Below are 11378 nucleotides of genomic sequence, written 5' to 3' on the forward strand. Positions count from 1 at the left end.
CCTAACCATCAGACTAGCAATGAACATAGAAATCACATGAAAATGGCAATTCTTTTCCTTTACAACTTGTTTCAAGAACTTGTTTAAAGAACCCAGTATCCAAAATCCTAAAAAGTAAAATGCCTTTTCCTCCTCTGTTCTGCAAGAGGCTTAAGACCATTTTTACTACTAGATCTGCAACCCAGCAGCACCTAGTCCTGCTAGTCATGAAGTTTGCTTCAGATGCTGAACAGTTAAATTATTTCTTCAAAAGAGGAATGTGCTCTACAATTACATGCTGAACACTAAACTCGATCCCTGAAATTGTGAAAAGAAGCCATGAGGCTTTCAAACATGCATATATACACAAAGACTTTCTAGCATTCCACTTAAACACAAAAGAAAAAACCAGGAAGTAAACATGCAGCTAACCTTCTAGGCAGTACTACGTGCTCAGCCAGAAGCATCATTCACATGAAACTACAACTGCAAGTGAAAGAACTGTGGTTGCTCCTGACAAACATTGCCCTGCTGCTGTTTTCAAAAGTGGTTGCATGAACTCTCAATGCAAACGGTCTGGTACACGCAAGCACAACCATAACCCTCTCAAAAACTCCTCATCGCAGGGCTGACTCACAACCAATCTGAGCAAATCACAGAGATACCCTGCTTGCTAAGACTATTTCCCAAGCAGACGTACAAGATGACTTTTGCTCAAAAGAATGTTGAGTTAAACTTGGGGTCACTTTAACACAACAGAGAGCTTCTGCACAGACCATAACTCAAAAAAAGACAGCTTTCTTTTAGCATTTTTGTCAATAGTAAGATTTAACATTCAGACTGACTGCTACTCACCGCCACTTGTGCAGAATCCATGAACCTTAATCCAAAGTAGTCGCTTTCTATAAGGTCCAGATGATACATGATCTGCTCAAACAGGAGCTGGCCTTTGGCTTTTTTCTGAAAATACAAAAGGATTTAACACTTAGCAGGTGGATCTACTGTAGCATCTACCTTCTTTTCTATTCATTCTATTCCATTTCTATCTATTCATTTCTATTCCAAAAGTAAGAGGACTCCAAAATTAAGTTTCTGACAATACAATCTGTAAATGATTTTTTCTTATATTTGTTTTTCTGAATGACAAACGTACACCCCACAAAGAGCACACATAATAACCTTTTTTGAAAAACGTCCACATTGCCTTGCACGAGGCTGAAAGTGCAAGAATGTCACTTTATCATTGTCCCTTTTAGGCTTTCCTTTTCCTCCACGAAGTTCAATAAGACTGGAAACATAGCTAGTGTAATTGACAGTAACTAATACAGTGGAAGATTTTCAGGGTGAATTGCTCCAGAAATGACTGCTGTTTGCTAACTAGGCGATTCACCAGTGCTGAAGTGGGTAGAAAAGCACACTGCATCGGGCTACAGCATTCCATTAGCAGGTGCTTTTAGCAACTGCCAGGAAACTGTCTGGGGCAAGGAACTTTAACAAACAGCCCTTAGATAACGCGTTTACGTAAAACTCAGCTTGTAGGTGCAAAAAGCCACTGCATATGCATACATAATTTATGAAAAAAACAGCTCTGGTCCCAAGTAAACATAATTTTTTACAGTGGTGATGTAAAAAATTGATCAGATGTTTTTGAAGAGAAGGCATGTAAATAACAGAGCAGCTTCTATACAACATACATTTTTCATGCTATGAACTTCTTCATAATAATACACTGAAAGAAAAGCTTAACTCTAACACTTGAGATGCCTAAAAGTAATACAAATACATGAATAAATTAAGGGCTCAGAGTACAAGCCCCAGTGCAGAAAAGAATTATTTTTAAATCCAAAGAAATGCAGAGTAAGCATAAATCCTTTCTGCAAGGAGTTTAACAATTTTTGTTTTTCCATAGCAACTTGTAATCTTTTCTCTAATATTTATACATTCACAACTTGAGAAATAGGCTTTCTAAGGATATGCCATTAATGGGCAGATTTAGTCCACCCCTCAAAATTCTTGGCCACATGGAAAGAAGTTTCCAAGTGAATTGAACGGAGTACCTAACCCTAGTGTCTGAACTCCAACACAGACAACACTCCAAGATGCCCATAGTTTACAAATGGATTTCTCAAAAATAAGCCAGAATTCTTATTCTCAGAAATAACCTAGTTCAATCACTGAATTATAATGATGTAAGAAAAGATGCATACATAATTTTGCTTCCTTCCTCTGCTCTCATCTTCAAGTGTTTTATATTTAATCTGGTAATCACAGTCATTGGTTTACCCTATGCTTCACTTAAATCCAGAATGACATTTCATAGCCCGAAGTAAAATCACAGAAAAGTCTGCAAACCCAATCTGCCTAAACAAGTTCTCTTGCGGTTATTTATTTCCAAGTCTTGGAGAAGGCGGGGGAAGAGGAAAGCACTGAGATCAGCTGCCAACTTCACACGCACAGTTTCTGCAAAACGCTGTACAACGAGAATGCTGAGATGCAGACCTCACCAGACTCATTCAGGGCAAGTTTCTCTTGCCCTTGACTTCAAGTAAAAAGCACTTTTCAGGCAGCAGCACTTCCATTGCACGGCAGCAAGACTCTCCCAGCAGCAGCCTTAAGGCAAATCACCTACACATAAAACACGTTTCTTCCACTATTTGAGACAGTGACAGATTTCTGCAAATAGCAAGGCAGTGAGCTGTTGATACTTTCTCTCAGCATGGGATGTTTTCTTCTTGAGCAAATAACGTGTAAATAGAAGTGGAATTAATTCAGCATTTGCAAGAGCAAAACTAGAAAAAGGCTTTATTTTGCACCTGATTTAAAGCTGGAAGAAAATTGCCACCTTGTTGCACAGATCGCTTTAGATTCTTCCCAATTCTTCAGTAAGTCATTTCTTAAAACTGTAATTGACCTGTTAGCTCAGCCAAACCCCAAGATTTATATGTAACCCTCCTGGGGAGGGACAACGAAGCAGCTGGGCTGGAATTTCTGCACGTGCCGTCTCGGGCTGCCGACACCGAAACGTGCCTGTGTGCACCCACCCGCGGGGGGGGCTCCCTGCTGGAGGTGATCGCCCTTCTGGCAACCTCAGCAGAGGACTCACGGGCCACCAGGAGGACCCAGGGTGACTGATGTAGCACAAAGTCCCTGAAGTACAGCGCCGGAGCAGCAGGGAAAGGTTTCCAGGGCTGCTGGCTGTCCTGTGCCGTAAATCACCGGGGCTGTCAGCACAGAACTAATTACGCAGCGCTTTGCATACGACCTAGAGCCGCAGTTGCTGTATTCGGTGGAAGTCAGCACAAGTTTCACACGCTCCTTAACGTTAAGTTCAAGTTCTTAAAGGCATACCGAAGTCCTCCTTCTTTATATTTAAGCAATCGACAGACAGGAATTGCACTGCTCTGGTCAGCTTTTACGATTCCAGATCAGCCTATTCGCATTTAATAAACCTGCCATCTCCAATGTTTTCAAAGCTACGCTTCTGCTACGTCCTCTGGTGAGAAGGTCCCCTACCTCCCCAGCGGCACCATTCAATTTAAATGACATTTTTATCCTGCTGCTACCCTCCGCTCTTTCCTTTCCCCCCTCTTGCAGCAGGGCTCAGGTTACTCTCCCAGGACAAATATTTTCAAGCTGCTCAGTGGTGACAAGGAGCTATTAACTACTCGCTCACAGGCAGTCCAGCAGCGGCTGCTTCTGCCTCCGGGGGACAAATTAAGCTCCCCACGGGTTTGTAATGCTCTAAGACCTGACTACTTGATTTATACAGTTTGCTGTACTCCGCAGGAAGCAACAGCAAACACCGAACAGCAGGAGAATCGACAACTGAGCTGGGAAACTTAAATAAAACATATCACTTCTGGAGGGCAGGGCATCTAGGGGTTTTGCTACGGAATGAGATCAAAATATCTTCTGAGCACCTTGGTGTGAACCTTGCCCTCCCCCGAATGGGAAGGATGCTCCCAGACGTGCCCCAATGACTTCTCATGCTGCCCTCAGTAACTGCAGCTGCTGGCTGAGGTGGCGTTGCAAAAAACAAAACAAAACAAAAACCACACACTGGTCACAGCATGAGCAGCCAGGTTGGTGCCGAGCACTATGGCAGCCCCCTGCCTTCTTCTTAGGGTCTGTAAGGTGAAGGTTACCTGATAAAGAAGTGGTTTCAGCGCCAGCCCTGGCCGGCATAGGCCAGCTTGGATGAAGCCATGCTCGCTTCCAGCAGCTGCAGGCCTGCCCCTTGTGCTCGCTTGTCAAGGCTTTTATCAGGTTTTTATCACGGCAAAGCACTTCCCAACTTGCAATACTTGGGGAAAAAACAAAAAAAGAAAAAAGCCCACCTAATGAATTTACTAAAATGTTTTATCTGAGAAGGATTTTCCTCCTCTGTTTCTTTCATTAAGGAGATCCCCGTACAGGGAGAACTCTGAAAAGGCCACGAATAAATAGGCTCCATCCCTGGGGGACTCACATCTCTGCCTTCTGTACTTCTGGTCTGTCACAAGATTTCTTGAAATACTTGTATTAATACTGCTTGTTAACAGCGATTCGGAGTAGCTGTTGCCTTCAGCAGCCACTGAAGGGCAAAACCCTTCCTGGCTTTTGCCAACTTCCAAAAAGGGTTGCTGTTCATGTTCCTACCAGTTTCCTCACAAAGACCCCATATGCCACCCGGAGAGGCTGGGGACACCCACTGAGGACTTACAGTCCCTAGGAACCCCGGATGCTACCCATGCACATGTGCAGGTCACGGCAGCGCGGGAGCATCAGATGAGCCTCTCCATTTCTTATGAAATTAACTCCCCTTTCTCCCAAACTGCACGCTTCAAGAAATGAGTCAAGAGAAAGCTCTAACAGTGAGCTTTAAGCAAAAAAAAATTCACTCCAAACATGAAAACAGCCCCGATAGTTAACACCATTAGCCATCAGGGCTTGCTGGAGAACTGGAGAGGGTTAAAACCCGAGGGCAGTGTTAGAAGTACGGAACTGATTTCAACACCCATCATAACTGCAGGGTTATTAGAATACTATACAGAAGGATTTTAATGTACTACGGCCAGGCTTGCTGAACCTACAGAGAAAATGATAAAGATTCAAAACACTCCCACTTGTCAGCTTGTTTTGCCAGAACTCTGTTATTTATCCCCTCCCAGAAACCAATTTACATCCTCTGCGAGGTGAGGATTGGGCTCTTCTCCCAAGCACCAAGTGATAAGATGAGGGGAAATGGCCTCAAGTTGCACCAGGGGTGGCTGAGGCTGGATATCAGGAGACCTTTCCTCCCTGAAAGGGGTGTGCGGCATTGGAACAGGCTGCCCCGGGAAGTGGTTGAGGCACCATTCCTGGTGGGCTTCAAGAAATGCGTAGATCCGGAACTTAGCGGCACGGTTTGTGGTGGGCTTCAGTACTAGGCTAAAGGCTGGACTAGGCGATCTTAGAGGTCTTTGGAGAATGATTTGATGATTCTGTGATTTCTGGTTACACATTTGATTTAGTCCATTAGTGTGCCTATTTCCTAATGTTCTTTCTGATACAAACATGTATATGAGCCGTGTCCCCAGCACTAAGGCTTAGCAGTTAAATCCCTGCCCCAACAGACTCACACACCTCAGTTTGGTGTTGCACCGCGGGTTTCTCAGCTCAGTTAAGGGTCTCATCACTTGGACTAACTCTTCGCAGGGGCAGATGAGCAGGAAAGCAGTGCTTTGGACAAAACTCGCTGTTACCTGGCGTGTTAGGAGTGCTAAACCTTCGGGGCAACCCAATCGCCCCGCAGCAGGCCACAGAGATCGCTCCGGCAGCAGCCGCACCTTGCTTCCAGCTGCTCTCTTCCTCCAGGTCAGAGCATCAGGCGGCACACACAGCAAGCCCAAAAGGCCCACAGCGAGCAGCCTTCGGGCACGTCTCGGCACGGGCAGCGCTGCTGCTCGGGGCCGGGTAAGGCTGCGCTGCGCGCCCCGGGTCCAGCGCCCCGCTGGGCAAACAGCACTGCAGGGCCCCAAAACAAAAAACCTGTGCAGGAAGGGGTTTCACTGGAAACTTCAGCCTTAACACGCATGCACAAGCAAATGTGTATTTATTTACTCCCTATTTTTGCCAGCGGAGATATAGGTTGAAAATTTAAAATCTAGCCTGCCTTGAATGCTGCTAGGATTACTCACTTGTCATTTTAGCCAGAAACTAAATTTTCCAACATTTTTACCACTACTAGATTTTAACCAGGATCTGTCCTACAGAAAGCACTCTGCATTTTACATTTACAGTTACAAATAAAACAAGGAGCCACAAGTATTTTAGAAACTTATAAAAGCCAGGCTGGATGGCAGGGTACAGCCACCTATCACAGCACACCCTTGATCCTGCAGTCGGACCAACACAGATCGCCTCCCTCCACACAAAAAGCATCAGTACTCCTCTAACAGCTTGCTGGCAACGTTCTTTGGCAGTCCAAAGAGATTTCTTAATATTTTTTAAATAATCATCACTAATACACTCCTCTCAATCTTATTTTGTAAGCATTACTCCAAAATTGTAAACAGCTTCGCTAATTCTTGCTACTCCACAGAGCTCTTCAACCGGTTTATGTAAGACCTTGTTTTAATGACACTTGATTGTAACAAGGACAAAACCATCTCATTTTGTAATCTTCATACTAAATTTCATGCATGTATAAGTAAGGCGGATGCTAAGGCGAAAAGCTGCTACGATTCAGACGGCTCCATCCTTGCAATTTGGGTCTTGCACCTTAAAGAGCTTCTGCTAGGTAACTTCTGCCTGAAACTTAGGCTGCGTGTACAGAAACTGGAATATAATTAACCTTCTATTAGCCGTGAGAAGATTATGTAAATTATGGGTTATGTGGGGTCAGGCTTTTTGTTGTTGTTGTTGTTGTTGTTTTTTTAACCCAAACCCCTGGTTTCTGCAAAGTATGGCTTTCCATACTATCTCTTGCTGTCGTGGGGCTGCCCTTGTTTCTCCCCAGAAATCCATCTACACATTTTTTAAAAGGTGCATGCTTCAAATGTATTCTTGTAATTTCATTTATGAGATTTCACAATTTTATTCCCTTTATCCAGGCTATCTTTTCCCTCTCCCTATTCTTACTTAACTAGCATAAGGATTGACTATTTCTACAATAAATACTCAAAGTTTTAGACCTTTTGATTGAAAAATCCTCCCCAGCTTTTGAGCTTTGGGAATTCTGGAAGCGTGGTGAGGGGAAGACATTTTTTTTAGTATTATTGCGCGGCAACAGCACTAGAAGCAATCTAGGGGATGGAGGCAAAATAGAATTCTCACCTCTCTGCGATCACACTGTTAAACACTACCCATGGGCTTTGAAAACTGAGAAGACAGTGCACAACCTGACTTTTTTGCTGTCCAAGTTGAACCCAAGATAAGCTAACAGAAAAAGGCATGAACGATGAACAATGTCAAAAGCAACACAGTTAACAGACACCATATATTTTTAAGAATTTTTTGTGGACAACAGCAAGCTTCTCAGTGTTTTAGTACACATGACTATAAGTCTGGCAAAAATCACTGAACGCGTTTGGTCAAACACAGAGCTTCAAAACAAGCGGTAGTAGACAAGGGAATCTACCAGGACAGAACACAACGTTAGAATCTGAAATGACAGCGGGGGAAAAAAACCCTTTTGATCTGCCCCAAAGGAACACTGATAACTCACATGAAGTTCATGCTTCCCATTTTGAACATACCAAAGTGACAGTAAATAGCACACACAACACTGATATTCTTTAATCATTGACATGGCTGAGAAATAAGTAGATTCTCAAAAAGAATTCAGCCTACGTACTGCACAGGACTGCAGTTTTGATGAACGGTTCAAGTTAGGCAATTTTTGTAATTAAAAAGAACAGAAGAAATAGAAAAGCAGACAGATTAAGTGGCCTGACAGACACCACAGATAAGATCAGTGGACAAAAAGCAGGGTTACTGCTCGAGCCCTGGCTCTGTGTTTAATACATTCATCTCGACTGCATCATTTACAATGTTCCTTCTGTTTCGTTGTCAATATTTGCAAAAACACCAGCCTTAGCTCCTTAGGAAGGCTGTGAAACATGCTTAGTTTACATGGTTTAAAAAAGGCCACAATAGGGATCAAAGGGAACGTTATTTAAGCAGAAATTCAGCAATCCCAAATCCAGTCAATGATAGGAACGACCACAAATCGAGCATGCTCTCCTTTCAGTAACAAATTCACTGTGAGGCTTTAGCTCCACAAGCCCTGACAGCCAGCATAAACCTTACGCTGCCTCTGAGCGCTTCTGCCCCACGTTCGGGGAGGCACATGGGGAGCCAGATCGGAGAAGCGCTCCAGCTGGAAACCAACAGCACAAACTTACACCGATTATTTTCAGCCCAGATTTTCCTTGACTTAACTTACTGCCTGGCTGCCAAAAAACGTTTCTCTTGCCAAGGAGGATGAGAAAACAAGGACAAACGCAGTAAGGAAAGCAGCATCTTTTTTCCTGTAGCAGCAACAAGTTAATGCCAGCGTAAAGTATCGATGTAGCTGTGCACTAGGGGAGGTAAGGCTCCTGCCCTCTCCCTTGTGCCAAGGCAACTCTTTTGCTGGCTGGAAATTAGCCTATTTGCTAAATGATTCCGTCTTAGGAAACACTTTCTGCTATTTACTTTTTTTTTTTTTTCCCCTAATATGGTTTCGGAGAGCTTAGGTAGACAATAGCACCATACAGCACTGCACCGGCAGACCTGAGGGAGCCTCTCTGGGAACACAGGAGTTCATTTAAACCAGACCTACTGCCAGCCTAACAGGACCAGTCCCAGAAAACAGCTTAGCTCAAAGGGGCCGATTATTCTCAAGGACAGATTTTGTAAACGGGAAAAAAAAAATCTCTATGTGCAGACAGGTATATTTTTAACTTAGCTTTAGATTTTAGAAGGTAATGTTGTTTTTCCAAGATTTTGTACCTTTTGTTTCATCCTCCTTCCACTCCCTGACATTTTTTTGTGTCCCAAATATGATTAATGAGAGACACGCGAACAAACATGCCAGAGAGTTTGAAATGAAACATTTAATTTACTTTTAATTTATTGTATTTTAATCACCTAAGGAACTAGTCCATGGCAGCCCCTGACAACGTGCTGTAATTATTGTACTTAACTATGTAGATTTAGCTTATTTGTTTTCTGTTACTCATAACTTAGATGTTCATGGACAAGGCTTTCTGCTAGCTTATAAAGAAAAAAGCAAGGGTGCAAAAAGTGACTGTTTCCTGCAGAAATAAAATAGTTACTGCTACGCCCTGATCTAAGTTTTATAGTCCAGATGGGAGGTCACGACACCTCTCCAGGTTCAATTTATGCTCCTCAAAGCCTTAGAAATGTTGTTACAGGCGCCAGGAATTTGCCTACAGAGCCAACTCCAGCTCCAGCGATTGCTGTTCCGGTTATGTGGAGACACCAATTTACACTTGAGTACTTTTTTGAGTGTAACTCTTGCTATAAAGTGTTTGCGGGCATTCTTGGCCTCAAATCAAACATCCTAGGCACTAAGCAGCACTGGACATGTTCGTTACATTGTTTCAGAGACGTACAAATTAATTTTACTGCCCTCTATAAATGCCTGTTCGTGGGGCCGTTTGGCAACGAGAGATGCCAAACTGTTCCTTAAAACTCTGGATCAGTTGGGCTTCTGGATGTCGCAGGCACTACGCCCCGCTCATGGTGTGAACAACGCTGCTCAGCACACCACCGAGTTGGGCTTTCCCTGGAAAGACATTGAAGAACGGTGCGTAAAGTATCAGGGAGGAAAGAAAAATTATTTAAGAACAACAGCTGCTCTGCATGCTCTTTCTAGCCAGCGGCTCCAACATTGGCACAAATGTTAACTAAAGCCCAAACCCTACAGAACTGGCCAGAAGGCCTCGCAGAGCCACAGCCTCCTAACTGAGCTCTGCGAGCTCAAAACAAGTGGCAAACGCCTCCAACACGTGGAAACAGAAAGGCGACGCACGAGGCTCCTGTTGCTACTGTTTGTCCTGCTGCCTGAACGCAGGTATGTAATTAAACGCAGGGATATAATTAAACACCGACACGTGCATATTAAGGGAGGTTTAGAAATGCAAAGCAGCGGCTAACACCTCGCTCCCAACAAAGCCCTGTGCCATGAGACAGCCCCTGCTGTATCACCTGCCCCGCGGAGGGGAAGGAAGGAGAGTTCGGCCCTTCCCCAGCAGAAACCTTCTCTCCCCCTCCCAAGTCAAGGATGAGACACAAGATACCTGGACGTAAGAACAGAGCAAGCAAAACCCATCAGGAATTTACTCGCAGTACGTATAAAAAGCAGAGCGAAAGAACAGCTGAAATACGAATCCCTAGGACCGTGCCGTGTAAGAGCAGCGAGCGGCTACGTGCACACGGAAGGGCCGGGGCTGCTGAACGCCTCCTGGTGCTGCAGCCCTTCTCAAGCGATGTATGCCGAGGGATTTCCTTCCCTAGGACCACAGGGTCGTTAGGGCTGGAAAAGACCTTCAGAATCAGGATCGGAAAACACCTCCAGGCTCATCGGGTCCAACCGCCCCCCTACCACCAGTGTCACCCGCTAACCACGTCCCCAGGCACCGCGTCCATCCTCTCCTTGACGCCCCCCCCCCCGTCCCGGTGCCTGAGTGCTCTCCTTCCGAGAAGCTCCGTTCCCAACGCTGCTCTCACAGCGCCTTTTTGTGCCTTTTTGTGCCTTTTTCTGCCCGGCGGAGCTCGGCTCGCAGGTGCCTCCAACCCCCCCAACCCCCCCCGCCTCAGACGGCCGCCCCGCAGCCGGGACCCACCGGCAGCTCCACGCTGACATCCGTGCCGTCGAGCAGCGCCACCCGGCAGGTGAGCACGGCCCTCGCCTCCCCGGCGGCGGGGATGTGGGTGGCGGCTCGCTGCGCCTCCCGCAGCCGCTCCCGCTCGGCGTGCCGGCGGGCCGAGCGCCGGCCCAGCGTCCGGCGGAAGAAGCTCAGCATCGCCGCGGGAGCGTTAGTCCATGGGAAGAAAGGAAAAAAAAAAAAAACGGGGAAAAAAAGGGGAAAATCGGTACCGCGGGGGGGGTGGGACGCGCCGCGGTCCGGCGGAGCAGCGCCCCGCGTCCCCGCGGCTCCCTGAGCCGGCCCCCAGGGGAGCCGGGGCGGGCCTCAGAAAATGGCGGAGCGCCGCGGGAGGCCCTTAAAGGGGAGAGGAGCCCGCCCAGCTCCGCCGCCCGGCCGCGCTTACGGCTCGGCTCGGCTGGGGCGTCCCGGGGGAGGAAGGAAGGGAGCTGGGGGATCCCGCTGCCGGGAGGAGAAGGGCGGAGAAGCGGGGAGACGCACGCCCCTTCAAGGAGGCGGAGACGGGAGTGCTCCCCCCGCCCCCGGCCAGGTGGTTGCGCCCGG

General features: G+C 46.3%; 1 protein-coding gene across 3 annotated transcripts in view; it reads right to left on the reverse strand.

The window, feature by feature from the left end:
* Window positions 1-11345, reverse strand: part of EPB41L5 (erythrocyte membrane protein band 4.1 like 5) — a 55791-nt gene extending 44446 nt beyond the window's left edge. Inside the window, exons 1-2 of one of the 3 annotated variants that reach the window (XM_080600659.1) lie at window positions 10794-11345; window positions 835-939 (exon numbers count right to left, since the gene is read on the reverse strand). In XM_080600659.1, coding sequence (XP_080456785.1) covers window positions 835-939; window positions 10794-10973 — 285 coding nt within the window. In that variant the 5' untranslated portion in view covers window positions 10974-11345. The remainder of the gene's footprint in view (window positions 1-834; window positions 940-10793) is intronic. The other 2 variants (XM_080600660.1, XM_080600658.1) reach the window with 2 other exon arrangements.
* Window positions 11346-11378: the final 33 nt, after the last annotated feature.

The sequence above is a fragment of the Anser brachyrhynchus genome (genome assembly GCF_964034855.1).
Source record: "Anser brachyrhynchus genome assembly, chromosome: 7".
Taxonomy (NCBI): domain Eukaryota; kingdom Metazoa; phylum Chordata; class Aves; order Anseriformes; family Anatidae; genus Anser; species Anser brachyrhynchus.